This window comes from Corvus kubaryi, unplaced genomic scaffold, assembly GCF_017639235.1.
Source record: "Corvus kubaryi isolate FWS band 111438036 unplaced genomic scaffold, C.kubaryi_AGA036_p1.0 37353, whole genome shotgun sequence".
Classification (NCBI taxonomy): domain Eukaryota; kingdom Metazoa; phylum Chordata; class Aves; order Passeriformes; family Corvidae; genus Corvus; species Corvus kubaryi.
This window is the reverse complement of record NW_024581115.1, coordinates 2,426,883-2,444,694: the sequence shown is the minus strand read 5'-3', so window position 1 is coordinate 2,444,694 and position 17,812 is coordinate 2,426,883. Positions and strand designations below refer to the sequence as shown.

Sequence of the window (17,812 nt, the reverse complement as noted above, 5' to 3'; positions counted from 1 at the left end):
CTGACCTTATCCCTGTCAAGCAGTAAAGTCCTGCCCTGAGGGAAGTGAAATCTTCATTGTTTTGCTTTCAAGAACAGCCAGGGAGTGGAGCCCAGGAAGTTCATCCCAGTTGGGGAAACAAAACCAGGACAAGCACGGATTTCCATCCGGTTGCTTTATCCTCAATTCTCTCAAAGGCAATAAAATGCTCAAGGCAAAGCAGCTCAGTGGTAAATGGTTGAGGGGTCTTTTGACTCAAAGAGCTAATACAGTATAACCGGAAAAAAACCAAACAAAATTAATTACCTTCTTTAAAGAGGAAACACAAGCAGAACAGCACGATAATGAGATTTTTATTAAAATAACGTTACGTGGCTTTTGTTAAATAAAAACCGGGATCCAGCAGGCAAGACTGAAATGCTGGCAGGGGTGAGCCCAGCACCCCCGCTCTAAGGGGAAGAGGCCCTGGGTGGGTGCTGGTGTGACCCGGGCGGGGGATCGGGGACAGGGATCGATCCCCAATCGCCCCCGCGGGAACGGCGCTCTGTGCGGGCGGGAGGCCGCGCTGTCGCCGCGGCAACCGCGGTGCGGGGGGGCACGGCTAAGCCGGGCGGGGACCCGCGCTGACACGGCTGGAGAGAGCCACCGGGGCGGGACACGGGCTGCCAGGGCCACCGGGAAACAGCGGGGGACACGGGCTGCGAGACTCACAGAGGCCACCAGCGGGGGACACCGTTTGCCACGGCCACCGGCCCACCAGCGGGGGACGAGGTTTCAAGGTTTGCTAGAGCCAGCGGGCCACCAGCGGGTAAACCGGGTTGCGGTGCAGCGGGAAGGGACCTTCTGTCCCCGGACAGCGTCACCGCATTCCCGCGGAGCCTCCCCGCAGCCCCCCGCGTCCCTCCCCTGCCCGCTCAGGTGTGCGCGGACACGCCCCTGCAGCGGCGCGGGGCTCGGAGCCCCTCCGGTCCTGCTGGTTTCCAGGTGAAATTGTGGGTTAATCTATTAATTTATTGCACGGCGCTGGAAGATGGATCCGTGTGATCCTTTCCGTTCAGAGCGTTTCTGATTTCAGTATTCGCTGATTGTTCCTATACTTGGCACCCTTCCACTGCTTCAAACTCACTCCTGCAGCACTTGGGGAAACCCGTGTGCGGTCACTGGTTTGTCCAAACGTTGCAGACAGTGGATTACTGACCCTCAGATGCAGCCAATCTAATTACACTGATAGCAGAAGGGATGGGATTTTACACAATTTTGCACAATCCTGGAATAACAACTTTTATCTCTCCCTCCTCAGGACCATGGCTGCCATCGATGAGCGCACCTTCATCGCCATCAAGCCTGATGGGGTCCAGAGGGGGCTGGTGGGGGAGATCATCAAACGCTTTGAGCTGAAAGGGTTCAAACTGGTGGCCATGAAATTAGTACATGTAAGCTCTCCTTAATTGCTGTGTCTGCTTTTATGTATCCGCTGCAGCCTTCAAATAGAGCAGCATGCTATAACAACAAATGTGGCCTCTGTAACATTTAAAACTGAAATTTTGAGAAGTCGTACTTGGGATGTTTTTGGAAAAGTTCCAATTCCCAGCTCTGGCTAAATGCTTTAGACACGCTAAGCACGCTAATTTTAGTATCCTGATGTCCTTAGTCTGAAGAGAATATTCTTTCAGGTGCATCCTATGCCTAATAAATATCTTTGAGTATCTTTCACAAATCACAGGTCACATAAATTGCCTGTATTGGCAGCAGAAACTTTTCTAAGTTGAGCTGGGGTTAAAGCAAACAGTTCAAATTTATATCGACCAAAAGTGCTCCTAGAAAGATGCTAGAAATGCAGAATTTTGAAGTGCGTGCAAGTTTCAGGATTACCAGTGCTCTGTGGTTAATCTCTGTGATTTCACTACGGTCTTAAGTTCTTACTGTAAGCTTTTTTCTCTGTCTGGATGGTTTTTAACCCAGGCCTCTGAGGACCTTCTGAGGGAACACTACATCGACCTCAAGGACCGGCCGTTCTACGATGGCCTGGTGCAATACATGCACTCAGGACCTGTCGTAGCCATGGTGAGTTCCTAGCAAGAAAACCACACTGCTTGATGGTCTTCCCTGCAATGAGATTGTGTCACCTGTTGGATTCTAGTTTATTTCAAAAAGGATTTAAAAATCTGGATTCAAATACTATAATTAGGAAGATGTGCTGTTAACTCCTTTTTCTTTAATCTTTTCTCATAATCTTTTTCTCCTTTGAGTCATTTTGTTGAGGAAGAGGACAGGACAAAAGGGAACCAAACCAGGACCTTGAGAAACAGTAAACCTGCACAAAAGCCCCACTGACATGCCATGTAGTAAGCAAACTGAAAAAGGATGGTGGAATATTTTTACTCTATTTCCCTTTTTCTCCTTGATAATGTATTTGTAAAATAGTTGAGGTCCAGCTCTCCCATGAGCAGACAGCTCTGTGAGGCTGTTTGACATACTGAGATGGAAAATCATTCTCTCCCCACACGGGGTGAGGAGGAGGTTGTACAGAAAGGACCATGTGAGCAGATGCTTCAAGAATCTGACAGAAGAATTGGAGATAAAATATGTCTCTCTATGACAAATATTCAGATGGTGATTTGTGCCATGATGGACAGCCCTGTGTTCTTGTGGATGGTATAATTTAACTGCTGCTAAAATTTAATAATCTCACTGGAATTTTTTTTTCTTTAAGGTGTGGGAAGGTCTTAATGTGATTAAGACTGGAAGGGTGATGCTGGGAGAAACCAATCCATTTGATTCCAAGCCTGGCACTATTCGTGGGGACTTCTGTGTCCAAGTTGGAAGGTAAATTTTAAAACTTCTGGTATCATCCAAAGGCACTAAATGCCAAGTGTTATGTCATGATATCTGCAGGAACTGTGCTCCATCCTTCTCTGTCTTACACATGGAGCTGCCATTCCCTGTGCCCATGTCATGTTAGGATCTAAGGATGGAAATCAAGTTGTGGTTGTCCCCAGAGACAACAATGAGGAGCAAAGCTGGCACTGCCTATGCTGTGTCTTTTCCTACTTTACTGTTACTTAAAGCTCCTGTCCATAATGGGAACCACTTCAAAACAAGAAGCTTGCTTTACTTTAAGAATTCTCTTACTCTTATATTCACCTTTTCTTTTCCTAGGAACATCATTCATGGCAGTGATTCTGTGGAAAGTGCTGAGACAGAGATCAATTTATGGTTCACTCCTGAAGAACTGGTTGATTACAGAAGCTGTGCTCATGAGTGGATCTATGATTAACACCCAGCCTGGATCTTCTGATATCCCCACTGTCTGTGAGCAGCTGCCAGTCTCTAGCTATTCCAAAGAATTCCCTGGTAGAAACCTCAGAAAACACTGAGATTGCTCTGTTGTGGGTGTTTAAAATAGAGTCAGTGCTTGCTGCTCCTTTGATTTAAAAGCTGTCAGGTTATAAATGGGATTGCACTTTTTAAAAGCTGCTTCTGGGGTTGAGAGATATGAGGTGAAAACACGGAGCAGATAACATATATTTTTCTGAAGTACTTATAGTCATAGAGGGTATTTTGGTAAACAGAAAAAAATGGGTAAACAATTTATTTGGTAAATAAATGTGCAAATGACTTGGAGTCAGAGGTTAACTTTGCTAAAACATTAGAGGACAACTGCTAGTGGTGTAAATGCATTACTAATATGCCCAGATGTTGAGGATTTACTTAATATCAAATGTGTCCCCATTCCTAAAACAGCTGCAGAAAAAGCCCATTTCTCTCCCCAGAACATGCTGTGCCCAAAGAGAGCTCAGCTCTGGCTAAAATGACAACTGGCCTCCACAATGACACTATTTCAGCTTGCTCTTTTTCCCTTCCACGTGGGATTTATTTAGCATTTTGAGGAAAGATTAACCGGCCAGGCTTCATGAAATGTCCTTTTATGTGAAAAGAAGATTAATGTGAGGATGGATGAGGGAGATTCTACCTTCAGCCACTTCAGTGCAGCAGCTGTCTGATATTGCACAGAGCAATAAGTGGTGCTTGCTTTGCCAGCTGAACAGCTGATAATTTAGCTTTGTTATCATTTGTGTCCTTTCCTTAGTAGTTGGAACTACAAAGCAAACAATCCTTGGATAAGTTGTTTCAGAAGTGACTTCAGTGCTATCATTTTGTATTTATTTAATGATGTAAAGAAGTACAGTCATCATAATGCAGAAGGTGTTTCAGTTTCAAGAGCAAAAGTTGTACTGGATGAGGTAGTTGGGATTGATACTATGTATTTATGTCCCTGCAATATTTTATTCACTAAGAGCAAGAATTTCATGGAATCAGTTGTTCAAACTCCACGATTTTTTCCCCCCACAGTGAGTTCTTGTGTCTGAATACTGAACTATGCAGCAAATATTGAAAACTTAGGATACCTTATGGTGATATCAAACTCCTAAAAAGAGATGGTACAAAATAAAACACTATTTGCTTAAGTGAAGTATTTCTTAAGTGAAATAAAAAGAAATTTTAAATATTTTGTCTTTAATTAATGAGTATAAGGAGAGGGAACAAATTCTCTAACTATGAAGCTGTAGGTGAGGCTGTGAGATTCTCTTCTGAAAATATTCAGTGTTATAGAAGAAAACCAATTAAGTTAAAAGTAGTTGGAGGAAAGGGAATATGTGACAAACCTGGGTACGGGATGAATGGTCTCCAGTTTAATCTTTGCTTGAAAGGTCACTTAAGATTTCCTGATTCCACAAAACAGAGAAATATGGGTTATCCGGAGATGTGGGGGTTGTCAGGAGGCTGCTGATTAGTGTTTCTAATGTGATGAGACTGGGAAAACGTGGAGGCCAGCACTCCTGCACGGCTGAGGTGCCTGGGCAGGTCCAGTGTGAAACCACTAATTGACCCTGTGAAGCCACTCACTGGCCCCTCAGTAAGAGACAACGCAAGGACTGCAGAGGCTATTTCATCGATATCCCACTTGCAGTGATGGTGTGCGATTGTAACTTGCTCAGGAAAGGGTGTTTCATCAACTAGTAAAGGGCCAAGTAGTGAACATCATAAAAAGTAACAACACACTCCCTGCTTCATGTTGTGACATGGGTTCAGGGACTGTGAGGTTTTGACAGCTGGCAGCTTCATCTTCTCAATAAAGTTACCAATAACGTTCCTGGGTTACGGATCCCACATCACTTTTCTGGGATAAATACGCTTTCGAGGAGCTGTAGCCGTGCTGTGCGGTGCAGCCGGGTTGGCAGGACCAACCCTCAGACCGCGGGAATACCTGAAAACAGCCAAGCCAGCACCAATGAGTAAAAAAATAATTTAGTTGCGTTAAACATCCGCCGTCGCTTCAGTGCCTTAAAGGCTTAAGCCACAGTTGCTGCGCCTGTAAATCAATAACCCTCGAGGCGGCGGAGGCGACAGGTGCGGCCGGGCCTGGCCAAGAGCCGCCCCCCGGCCGCGGGGCCCGGCAGCGCCCGCTGCCTGGTTCGGTCCGGTCCCGTCTCATCGCGGCCCGGCCCGGCCCCGTCTCATCCCGGCCCGGCCCGGTCCCGCTCGGTGCTGGCGGTCCCGCCCCCGAAGCGCCGCCGGCCCGGCGGCTCCTCCTCTGCGCGGGGCGGGGGATCCGCCGCCCGCCCGCCTTCTCCTCCGCCTCTTCCTCCGGCGGCAGCGGCGCGGGCGGCAGCGGCGGCGGCAGCAGCTCCGGAAAGGTGAGGCCGGGCCGGGCCCCGCGCTCCAGGGGCACGGGGGGTGCGGGCGGAGGGGCCCCGCGGGGTTCGGCGGGGCCGGGCCGGGCTCGGTGGGGCCGGGGGGACGTTCGGTGGCGGTGCCGCGTGGCGGGGCGGTGCCGCCATGGCCGCCGCCGACCTTGAGGCCGCGCGTCCCCTCACGCCGCGCTCCCGCCCGCAGCGCCATGGCGGGGAACGGCGAGCGCACCTTCATCGCCATCAAGCCCGACGGCGTCCAGCGCGGGCTGGTCGGGGAGATCATCAAGCGGTTCGAGCAGAAAGGGTTCCGGCTCGTGGCCATGAAGTTTGTGCACGTGAGTGCCCGCGTCTTTATACCCCCCGTCCCCGTGCCTGCCCTGCCCGAGAGGGGCTCACCACACCCACGCACAGAGAGTCTCCCCTTGCGGCTGCTTCTGCGGCAGAGCGGGGATCTGATGCGGCTGTGCTGGGGCACGCCTCGGGCCCGGCTTCCTGCCCAGCACGCGGCTTCTCCCCTTTCCAGAAAAAGCGGATTTTGCTCCAATGGTTTAATGCAGCCCGATTGAGAGCTGGAATGGCCTTGGCTGAAAGGCTGTGTTGGGTAACATCACCCAGGAATCCCGTACTCTGCTTATCGCTGAGGGTCACTGCAGTGCAAAGAAATCATATTGCCAATTCCCAGCACTGCCACAAAGAACTCCCTTAATGTTACAGCAGGAGCTCACGTTGATACCCACAATAGCACTGCAGCATTGTTGGTAACATTAATTATTAGTGAATCTAATCACTCATAGTCTTACACCTGTAACACCTTCTGTTCAGTGATACTCAGAAAATGATATTTAAAGTTACATCTGCCCTTTTAAAGGCCTCTGAAGACCTTCTCAAACAACATTACATTGACCTGAAAGACCGCCCCTTCTTCCCTGGTTTGGTTAAATACATGAACTCTGGACCTATTGTGGCCATGGTAAGTGGCTTGATTTTAGTTTAAGATTACTTTCTTGAGTATATTTGTCTTGCTCTATAAATTATTAAGAATATTCAGAGATATTGTTGCAGATACATTTTTTTCAAACTACCTAGTTCTGATAGTGGCAAAAGAAAAAGTTAAAATTAAGACAGTGAAGTTACTATAATAAGAAGAAAAGTGCACATATAAAATGGGTATTAAAACGCGTAATATATAAATGCATAAAGCAAAATTCCCGAAAGCGAGTCTTCTGCACCAAAAATCTGCTTTGGGCAAGGTCAGGCTTTCAGACACAGAAACCCATCTTCTGTGTCATTCATTCTTACATTCCTCGCAAAACAAGGCACTTGCTCTAATAGCATCTCCTGCTGTGGTTATGAGCTAGGAGAGAACACTCAGCAGGGTGTCCCTATCCCACCACAACACAAAGGGCTGGGAGTTGGCCTTGTACATTAACTCTGAGGCTTGGTGAAGGATCTCCTTCACTGCAGTAACAATGGTGATGGTCCTTTTTACAAGTACTTCCAGTTCATATGCTTTTTCCCTTGTCACCTTTACAGGCCTAAGAGAGAATCTAGGCAGGGTTAATTTCTTTAGTGGTAGAGCCTTTGTTTCTTTGCAAAGTATGGTAGAGCAAAGATGAGTTGTCAATATTTTGTATAAGCATGGCGTAACAGAATTTTTTGTTTTTTTACTTTAAGGTATGGGAAGGACTCAACGTGGTTAAAACTGGGAGAGTAATGCTGGGGGAAACCAACCCTGCAGACTCCAAGCCTGGCACCATCCGTGGTGACTTCTGCATTCAAGTGGGAAGGTTTGTGCTCAGTCTCTTAATTGATACTCAAAACTCAACAACTCCTACTCACTGTTTCACTGCCAACACAAAAACTGTTGGTAGTCTCCTATTCTACAAAGCCAGAATTGGTGGTAGATACCTTAGTCTGATGGTATTTCATTTGCAGGTCACAGTGCATAGCTGCTGCTTAGGAAAGTGGTACAAAGCTGACTTTGTTTGCAGTCCAGCTCCTCCCCAGAGCAGCACGTAAGCTCAGGCAGGGGCTGGTGTAGAACAGTAGCTTTAGAGCAACCCTGAGAAAAATAATTAGCTCTTGGGGGGGTGGGGGTGTTGGAACACTACCAGAAATAACAGCAATGGTCTCCCTGCTCTAGATGCCTCATGCAAGTTTTTTGCAAATTGAGAACAAGGTTGCTGAAAGTGTATTTTTATAGGGAACAATGTTTGTCTCCTTCCACAGGAACATCATCCATGGCAGTGACTCTGTGGAGAGTGCACAGAAGGAGATCAACCTGTGGTTCAAACCAGCAGAGCTCATCGACTTCAAGCCCTGTGCACATGACTGGATCTATGAGTGATGGGTTCCCACAGTGATTTGTGCCTTCCAACACCTCATCTCATTCCAGCTGCTGCCCTGGGAGCAACCACGGTTATCTTAGTGCTGAAAGTGACTGTCAAATAAATGGGCGTGAACTAATTCCTTGTGGTGCGTTCACTTACAACAGACCCCTGTTCAAATACTCATGGAAGTCATTTTAGTCATTCAGGAGCCACTGACACGTGGTCCTGGCACAGCTGCTGAACTCAAGAAGTGGCAAATTTGCAGAGGGAGAGCTGAAGGGAGGCGGGAGCTAGAAGAAAAACGGGATACCACAAAATTTCCCTCCTTATACAAATATTAATACTAAATGAAATGAGAGCCAAGTGCAAAGCTTGCTCTCTGAAATGATTATCTAATTCACCTTCTCCTATCAAACCCATTACCTTGTGCTCAGGGCCTCACATGATTTGCTGTCAGACCAATATACCCAGTTACTTAAAATACTCACAGTTTTACAGATTGTGGGTATTAGTGTGCATTATCTTGAGAGAAATAAGCTGAAATGCATTTAGGGCTAAGAGTGTCTTTTAAACAAAACAATCCCTACTCAGAAAAAGACTTTTTATAATTTTTATTTTGTGTAAAAAAGGCAAATTTAGTGAATTATTTTCATCTTGTACACAAAGTTATAATTTTAATGCTTTTCACATCCATGCTGAAAATCTGCAGTCTCGTAAAAATGAAAGTAACATTAATTTCTCCAAAAGCATTTTTTCACTGAGTTATGTACATTGCATGAGAAAGCTTTAAATACTTTCTCACTGACCACACAAATTACCAAGAAAATAAAAGATAAATTTGTACAGATATTGATCTATATATCAAATACATACAGAAATTATGTAAAAACCCCATTTGTTTAATCTTGATTCCCGCCCCAACATTTTCCCGGGGGCCAAAGCTGATGCCTTTTTTTGTATAAACGGCTGTGACTTTTCATTTTAAATATGAAAAAAAATCAAAAGGAAGAAAAAGTCAGCTGAAATCACAGTTTTTTAAAATCCCTTCCCAATAAAGGATTGTTACCAAATATATTAGCACCATCGTACAAAGATTGAGGGAGGGTATTCACATCACAGAAAACAACAATAAAAAACCAAAACAAACACTGAAACCCGTGTTAGTATCCGTAGAACAAGGAATCAATAACTGCTGTAGCTTTCCTCAGACGTAGCAAGGAACAGGTTAGAGTTCTACTGAAAATAACATAACAATCAAAGATCAGCAGAGATTTGGAGCAAGGAAAGGGGCAGCAGCCAGGGCAGGGACAGGGCTTGGGCCGCCTCATGGTCAGAAAAACCTGCTGTGCCAAATGCCAGAATTAGTCCGACCCCATTGAAGGTTTCAGGTGTCCAACATCTGCTGCTCTCTCAGCCAGGTACCACAGCTTGAAGCCAAGAGAAACATCCCAGAGCCACGGGAATGCTTTGTAAAGCCAGGGAGCTGCCACAGGGACACGCCACAGGCTCTCTGGAGATCACATCCCTGGTAGCACCTTGCTCAGGTTTTCCTGAGCTTCTCCTCAGCAAGTGACTTCCAGCAGCTCCTTCCATGGTTTGCTTAGCACAGATGTCACTGTACTCGACAATTACACAACTGAGGCATATTATGAACTCAGAGACACAAAAGACATTTCACCAACTGCTGAAGTCACACGGGTACCCGAGAACATACATCACCTCACAAGACTTTAGTGTTTGATGAATAAAAGAATACTATAACGACTGACAGAACAGATTCTTACATTTTCCAGCACAGGAAGTGTGTTAAGGACTAATTTTCCCTCTTGACATTTGAAGACCAACTCTGAAATCAGGGATGAGCCTGGGCAATATTCAGGAGCCCAAGTTCAGTGACCTGGCAATGCACCTCACTCATTAACTAGCCCGACCTTCTACCTTAGGAAACACTAATTAATGCAACAGTTTTTCTACTCAAGTCAGAAGCTGCTGATGAGAGAAGAAAGCAAGATTGTGAGAACCTTGTTCCAGCTGACTGGGACAACCTGCAAGTTGTTGCATTAAAAAAAAAATAAATAAATCAATAGTACTATACTTACCAAACCAAATCAATGCTTGCAGAGCTGGATTTTACAGCAGGTTAAATTGAGAACATAGGAAAACAAACACTCAAGGCTCAAAGCGTCACTACAATGGTCTCTAATCCTACTTCTCCAATCTAGGCTGTTCAAAATAAACTTCATGGGTGGGTCAGAATCTGAGATAAGGTATTTGAAATCTACCAGGTCCAACAAAGTCCTTTTCATGGCTGTTATAGAGAGCTAAAATGTCTTTACCACCTGAAGTTACAGATTCCTGTAATCTGATTAACAGATTCTGTCAATAGAAGAAGCTGTTGTTAAAAATGGGTCGTTATTTAAGAAATGTTACCAGTAAGGGAGAAAAGGATTCCAGACATTCCTACACTATACAGGACATGTTTTACTTCCAGTAGTAAATACAAAACTTTACATAATTAACCCCTCTTGCATAGAATGAGGTAAACCTGTGCATATCACCAATACTATGTACCCAAAGTTAGAGCAATTTTTTAGAAAATAATCAAATTGCTGGTTTTCAACTTTCTATGCACTTTTTTTTTAAGCTCAAACAACAATATACAAAAATGGTCTCCTGGGGCTGTGTGGGTTGATATCCTTAAAGCATTTCTTAGGCTGTAGGAATATAGATGTTAATAATTTTTGATCGGTTTTTTTTTTAAGCCCTAATTTATGGTCAAGAGTCATTGTACTGCTCTGAAGGGGACCTGTGAAGACCCAGAAGCACTTGCAGAACTTATGAGATAATTCCTGAGAGTTTAGTTAATGAACCTTACTGGTAAAAGCTAAAGCTCTTGATGCACATTTTTCCAGTCACAGCTCTGCAGGGCTGATCAACCACCTCACTCATCAACTCCATTTACAAAAATGTACAAAGGTTAAAAATATGGAAAGATAAAATCCAAATTACTAAGAGCTCCTGCAAAAATTTTGTGTTTAAGTGGTTGTCATTTTCACCCTTTTATGTGACTTTTGCCTTGTAAAATTCTAGAAGTTGACCAGGTGGGGCTAATGGGATACTTGACATGAGACAAGAATTCCAGGCAATAGGCAAATCCAGTTTATGAATTATAGACTAAAACCATGTAATTTTTATACTGTTCTCAAGTCACAACTCCTATGTTACACTATTGCAGCAAGACATGAATATTGCAGGCTATGCAGGACTGAACTAATTTTTAATCCACAGTGTAGGGCTCCTTTCAGCTCACCTGAAACCACATGGCACATCAGTTCTGAATGGTCACAGATAAATATTTAAGATGGTAAGGAAACATTTAGGGCTTCCTGAATGGAAAAAAATTTAAAAAAAAAGAAAAAAAAAATCACAAGAATACTCACAAGTTCCTTCCCAATAACCAAGGGAGTCCTTAGTGACTGTCCATCTAAGCTGCTTCTTCAGTCAAAATTCAGAGCTAAAACTAATCTTCCAATGAGGGAATTTTCTGAAGTTCCAGTTTGGCATAGGGCTCTGTAAACATCTGCTGAAGCATTCCAAGACTACAGACATTCATGTACAGACAAGGGCTTTCTAGATCCAATCCAATGCCCACTGCAGTCGATGGAGACAAGGCTACTGATATTAATGGGCACTGAATCAGACCCTAAGGAACATTAAAAACCAAAATTTTATATAGAAAAAGGTATTTTAAACTAAATAAAAACACCTTGAAAAGTTAAAATCTTCCTCAGGCGATGGCTCCGCTCCGTTGCACTTGGGCCTACTCACTGAGTAGAGCTTTACAGCACTATCTTCCACATACAATTTATGCCTCTAAATCAGGGCTTAAAAGCCTTATTTTCACAATTAAAAAAACAGAGGCGTGACCAGTGCAGTTCACAAGAGTCTAAAAGTCTCCCAACTTGTACCAAAAAGGTTCATTTGTTATGACAGTTCATTTGTATTTGCAACTATATCTTCCTCCAACTGCTTCCCACAACCATGCTAATTAAACTTTAATCTTACCAAAAAATTAGAATTTCAGTTCTTGTTAACAATGCACAATAAATCTGAACTTGAAAATATTACAAAATTCTTTCAAAAGCTTCAAATACAACACAAAAGTGTCCATTTTTTTTGTTTTTAATAAATTGAAAAATCTTTTTCACTAAAATAGTTTCCCCGCCCTTCCAAAAAATTCTGAACTGAGTCTAATTCACCTACAGTTAGCAAAGTGCCCCAGGCACAGTCACCCGAACTGCACCATCCAAGTGGGAACAGAATCAGTCAGTCTTGGAGAAAGGTTCTTTTCCTATCACCAATGCTGTGCCCCACACTCCTGGGAGCTGCCTCAGGGCTCCTGTTTGATGTAGTAGCTGGCGGAGCCGTTGCTCTCCTGGTCAGATGCTCCCTGCAGGAAGCTGTACTCCTCTCCATCCAGCAACTCCTCCTTCAGCTGCAATGAAGTCACTACAAATCAAAAATTCATGTTAAACATCTATACAATTTAAAGTGCAACTTTTCCTTCAATTTACTTAATAATATTGCTATTGGGAGCACCCCAGATTCCCCATTTTCTTATAGTCTGCATTTTAGCAATGCTTTAACACTCAGGATCCCACAGAGAGCAGACACTTTGTGAGTGCAGATGGAACCTCCAGTTATGCTCCAATATTAACAGACTTCAAATTACTTACAATAATATATTCTCTACAAGGTTTTCTCAAGATCTGAGTATTTTAAACCACTTAAACTTTGAAACCACTTTGCTTCCTATTTAATCTTTATGCAAGTAAAAATGAGATTGGAAATGGCCAACAGTTAACCTATAATTCAAATTACTTAGCCCAGTTACTGCAAACAGTCTATGTGAGACAACAAAATTATTGACAAAGATTTCTCAATCCATCATTAAAATTTTAAGTTCCCAGACAGTTTCATTCAAGCAAAACATTTTTTGTAGTTTCAATCTTCTCTCTTCTTTTGTCAAAATTAAATAGAAATGAGATCTAAGACAAAGACGTTATGAATAGCAATAATGTCACAATTACTTTTCCTGTTTCATTAATGAATAGAGATGATTATCAAAATATGAGCACAATGAAAAGAACACTGAAAACAAAACATGTAAGCATTCATTAAAGGTGCAGTACCCACATTAAAGGGTTGATTATACAAAAATAAATGATTCTCTATGACCAAATGAATGAGAAAAGTATCAAAGTTTATAATTATTGAGTATAAAGTTTATATACATTGTCAATGTGTCTTGAAATGCAGGAATATGCAGTGAAAGAAAAAAACCCCAACCCATAACCTGCTGCTACTGATAGCCCTTCAGTAACTTACAAGCTGTTTGATTATTCTTTTACAAATATTCTATGTCATCTTCTATGTTGAAACAAGTTCTTGAGCTAAATAAAAATAAAATTTGAAAATTAAGATAGTAGAAGATGTCAAAAGTTGCAGCATAACGCAAGCTCTCCTCATCTTTAGTAGATTCTTCCTCCCATCTACACAGCCCACAATCCCTTCCTTATTTTTTCCTCTCAAGTACTTTTCCCTGCATCATGCCCATCTCTGACCAAGATTCCTGATCTTTGGGGTACAACAAAATGCTGTCTAAATGCTAAGACACACAATTGGCTACTTGGCTATGCTGCAATACCTTAAGCAAAGGCTACACAGAGGTCAGGGATACAAACCAACCCACCACGCACATTGTTTCCCTTCTCTCCCCCCAGCAGGAAGCTCCTGCAGGTACAGGAGTAACAGCAGTTGCCATGATTTGGATTGTCTTTGGCTCATTTAAACCAAAGTCCAGACATTTAGTTTGTTTCTATTATACAGCTTTTAACTACAATCCTCCATCAGAAAAGCTTAGTTACAGCTACACACTGAATTACTTGAAAGAAGAAAAAGGAAAGCTAGTGGAAGTCATCCAACTAAAGGAAAAGGGATGCAGATGAGCCAGGTACTCCCTTTCTACATTGTCTCAGTGATTTGCCAGGACACAGACTGTGTCTGGTGCTATGACATTCAAACCTCTCAAAACCAATATGAATGGAGCAATATGCTCCAGAGGTGGGAGAATCTCTGGGAACAATCTCCTCCTCTGCCAGGTTGGCTGTAGGTTCTTTTTAAAAGCGAAACAGTCCAACAGGTGAATTTCAGTGCTTAAAGAGATCATTTCAGATGACTGAAAGATGTGAAGTACTCATGCACCCTAAAGCAGCATCAGGAACTTGCTAGAGAGCAAAACCACTCCATACAAACAAGGTGAAGAAGTGCTGAACCTTTCTCCTGTCCTCATGACAATACAAACAGGGAAAGAATTGGGTTTGAACCTTACTGAGATCTCCCACGGACAGGACATTTCAGAGCAGATGCTGCTTTGTTACTAACCTTACACTAACTCCATTCAAAGCCCTGCAAACATCCCCTGCATCTGTCCTACAGCTACTGCAACATCAGGCAATGAATGATGCTGAGGAATACGTATGTAATTAATGAGTTCTGGCCAATCTCAAGCGTGTTCTAAACTGATTAGATGGTATCAAGGTTATGCCTCCTTCCTAGAGACTGAAAAGGTGTGGTCTTGCTGGTTTCAATATAAACACAAACACCTTTGGACAATGACATGGCTACACCACAAACAAAATGAATTTTGTCCAGCCTTACCAAAACTCAGGGTTGAAAAGTTCCCCTCAACTGATCACAGAAAGCATTGAGTATCAGAAACCAAGGAACACAGGTGTTTCATAGGAACTGTGAGATCTAATGACACAGAAATTCAGACTGTGTACGTCTTTGCACTATAGAAATGCAATGCAGGTGTTGATTTGGAATAAGAGAAGAACAACTGGGCAGAAATAGATGCTCCAGAACACTCTCCCCTAAGCAAGGCTTCCCTTTGGCATCAAAGGCTCTGTTAAACACAGCATGTACACACCAGTAGCAACATGAAGTGACACTAAAGGGGTCCTTGAGAAGTGTTAAGAGGTGTGCAGAAGAGAGTAAAGGTTTTCCTCAGGGTCTAAAGGTGGCATGTGGGTTCTTTCTCCCCCAGTCTGTTAATGGATAACACATGGACAAGAGAAACTGTTCTGGATGTATTCCAGAGTCAGCAGAGAGTGCTGACAGGGCAAGCTTAAGTGCAGACTAAGGCAAGCTTAAGGGAGTAATCAAGCAAATCTGAAGCTAAATCTATCAACCTGGCAACTGTCCTGCAGGGAGAGCATCATCCAGCCCGTCTGACAGCTTATTGCCACAACATATTTGTTAGCAATAATTTGCTGCATTATGTTGCCACAGATATTAGGAGAAAGGAATAGAAAAAACTACCAGATCCTTGAAGTGAACTTGTATAATTGAAGATTGCTTACATTATGCAAACTATACTTAAATAAGTTCAAAATTTTAATCGCCTTCCTTAATACTACTGATTAATTTTTAAGAGTTTCTCTCTGCTCAGTCATACAGATGCACAACTACACTGTTTCAAATATATTTTCTTAGTAATCCACAAAATTTCAAATAACACATTCCAAAGATATTTTTCCCAGATAACTGCTTTTTTCCAATACAAAGACAAAAATGTTTATTTATCGCGTATCATTATTTTCTTTGCAAAGGATAATCCACACTAATGACCTACTTACATCCAATATTCCCAGATCCACATTACCAGAGTGCATTTTTGTATTTTAACACTCTGCAGAGCCCCTCTGGGATTCTCAGTAACCCACACCAAAGCCTCCCTCCTCTGAAGTTCTAAAGCAGCTGCAACCCTCTGCTATGATTAATTCAGTGACGTGGTGCATCAGCGAGAATGAAAAGCTCTCTAACAGAAAAAAAACCAAAACAACTAAAATTCAAAGGAAAAAAAAAAAAAGGAAAAAAGAAAGATTGGATGAGTCAGCACATGACACCCTGGACCATAGCTCCCCACTCTGCAGTGACACACTGCTGTGACCAGTTACCTGTTTGGAGGCTGGGACTGAACTCCTGGCTATTCCTGGGAGGCTGGAAGGCCTCGGGGGCTGTCTGTGCTGGAAGGGCTCGGTATGGAGGAGGAACCAACTCGTCATCCCCAGAGAAGCTCCTCCGCACCTCACCTGCCATGGGTGGGCTGGACAAACTGACAGGTTTCTTCCCAACTGGTATCTTCCTCTCTAAACATCAAGTCAAACTAAAATAAACGCTCGAGTTAAAGTGCATCAGGCAACTCTGTTCACTGAGAAATGGCTCTGGTTGATATTCACCCATTCTGGAAAACCAGGGCACATACAATGGCACTATTCAGTTATTACTGGGAAAATTGTTCTCAACAACCACATTGTAGTCCCTGAATTCTAGAGGGTGCTGGTAGGGTTTCAAGGCCCTTGCTTAATACCATGACCTACTTATTTCATGCTCTATCAATGAAATACAAGTGCTGTGAATTACTTCTGCTGCAGCTACACTGCACAGTCACACACATTCCTCTGCCTGGACACCCAAGACATCTTGGCTCTGTGAGGCTGCAGTTGTTTCAGTGTGTGTGCCTAAGAGACAGAAGGATGCTTCTTGGGAAATAATTCTCTCCAGACAAAGTTTAGCACCTCTAAAAATACATACTCTTAATTCCCTTAGAATGGTATTCCCCATTTTTACAGTGCCGTACTGTAACAGAAATAACCATTTCAGTGTGTAGAAAAAAACTTCTAAAATGCCCTCGAATTATTAAACACTGCATTCATGAAAAAATGTTATTAAAACATTTCCCATACAAATTACCATGTTTCTCCTTTACCACTAAGATGCTCCCATTCTGTGCCCAAGGCATGTTCTCTGTGGTATTGAGGGTACAAGATCTGTAACACAAATCAGTGTCTTCAGCTACATCAAAACTGTGGCTGCTGATGCTTCAGTCCTATCAGCACTGTCGGACAGACAAACAAAAGCTCAGTCCTGAAAAGGTAACTGATTATGCATATGCTAAAGGTATATGCTCAAATATTCTTCTTATAAGACAACTTCAGGATGAGCCTTTTAGAGAGATTAATGAGGCAGAATGGTGTCTACAGAATCCCAGCCTTGAAAATATGGAGGTCAGATTATGATTTCAGTAACCTTATTCTGATACATATACCCAAGAGGAAGCAGACAATACCAGCAGATATTGCGTCCTTCATGATTAATTAATTGTCCAGGCATGCTGGCAAGTTACCCTTCAAGAATTCACCTGCACAGCCATCTGAGCAGCAGGCACACAGTACAAAACCCCACTCACTGAAACAAACACTACTGGAAAGGGAATTGGGGGAGATTCTCACATATCCCCAGCAGCATTCCCAAAGTGTTTACGATGCCATCAGTTCTGCTTCCCAAAGAATATGTGCACTCCCAGTGCTCCCAGGAAGGAGGGGACACTGCAGCAGAAATCTGCATCATTACACACAGCAGAATGACTCAACGACATCCTGGGCTGTGTTGTGAACACTTGAGAAAAATGTGTGGAAATAACCCTGCCCTGCTAAAACTAATCTAATTTACAACATACACAGAATTTCTCATCAATCATCTGTGGTGACTTTACATGGTACCATAAAAACATCACTGCTGCATTATATGGTTTTGTGACTGAAATCCTTTACAAAATAACCTTCTATTTCATTTACAAGTGCTGAACAAGAAAAAGCTTCAGAAGACATTTTTAGTGCTATTTCCTGTGTTCCTGTGACTCAGCACTTCCACTGCCATAACCTACTTAGAAAAAACCCATGT

The 17,812-nt window shown here is 43.1% G+C and overlaps 3 protein-coding genes across 13 annotated transcripts in view; 2 read left to right on the top strand and 1 right to left on the bottom strand.

Moving 5' to 3' along the window:
- The first annotated feature begins 594 nt into the window (after positions 1 to 594).
- On the top strand, positions 595 to 4,489 carry LOC121666628 (nucleoside diphosphate kinase-like). The gene is made up of 5 exons (XM_042032396.1): positions 595 to 758; positions 1,280 to 1,412; positions 1,942 to 2,043; positions 2,693 to 2,805; positions 3,139 to 4,489. The coding sequence occupies exons 2-5, from the start codon at positions 1,284 to 1,286 to the stop codon at positions 3,254 to 3,256; spliced, it is 462 nt and encodes a 153-aa protein (XP_041888330.1). The 5' UTR covers positions 595 to 758; positions 1,280 to 1,283; the 3' UTR covers positions 3,257 to 4,489.
- Positions 4,490 to 4,538: 49 nt separating this feature from the next.
- Positions 4,539 to 8,141, top strand: LOC121666559 (nucleoside diphosphate kinase). Its single transcript, XM_042032233.1, has 6 exons — positions 4,539 to 4,546; positions 5,376 to 5,678; positions 5,878 to 6,010; positions 6,544 to 6,645; positions 7,350 to 7,462; positions 7,905 to 8,141. Exons 1-6 carry the CDS (start codon positions 4,539 to 4,541, stop codon positions 8,020 to 8,022), a joined length of 777 nt encoding a protein of 258 aa, XP_041888167.1. The 3' UTR covers positions 8,023 to 8,141.
- Positions 8,142 to 10,466: 2,325 nt separating this feature from the next.
- MBTD1 (mbt domain containing 1) overlaps positions 10,467 to 17,812 on the bottom strand; it is a 33,606-nt gene continuing 26,260 nt past the window's right edge. For all 11 annotated transcript variants that reach the window (XM_042032385.1, XM_042032387.1, XM_042032389.1 and 8 more), the window contains one exon: positions 10,467 to 12,514. In XM_042032385.1, coding sequence (XP_041888319.1) covers positions 12,396 to 12,514 — 119 coding nt within the window. In that variant the 3' untranslated portion in view covers positions 10,467 to 12,395. The remainder of the gene's footprint in view (positions 12,515 to 17,812) is intronic.

Coding starts and splice junctions, on each gene's coding strand:
- LOC121666559 (XM_042032233.1), top strand. Junction 5,679..5,877: donor GCGGCAGCAGCTCCGGAAAG/GTGAGGCCGGGC, acceptor TCCCGCCCGCAG/CGCCATGGCGGGGAACGGCG. Junction 6,011..6,543: donor TGGCCATGAAGTTTGTGCAC/GTGAGTGCCCGC, acceptor GCCCTTTTAAAG/GCCTCTGAAGACCTTCTCAA.
- LOC121666628 (XM_042032396.1), top strand. CDS start 1,284: ATGGCTGCCATCGATGAGCGCACCTTCATCGCCATCAAGCCTGATGGG. Junction 2,044..2,692: donor CAGGACCTGTCGTAGCCATG/GTGAGTTCCTAG, acceptor TTTTTCTTTAAG/GTGTGGGAAGGTCTTAATGT. Junction 2,806..3,138: donor TTCTGTGTCCAAGTTGGAAG/GTAAATTTTAAA, acceptor TTCTTTTCCTAG/GAACATCATTCATGGCAGTG.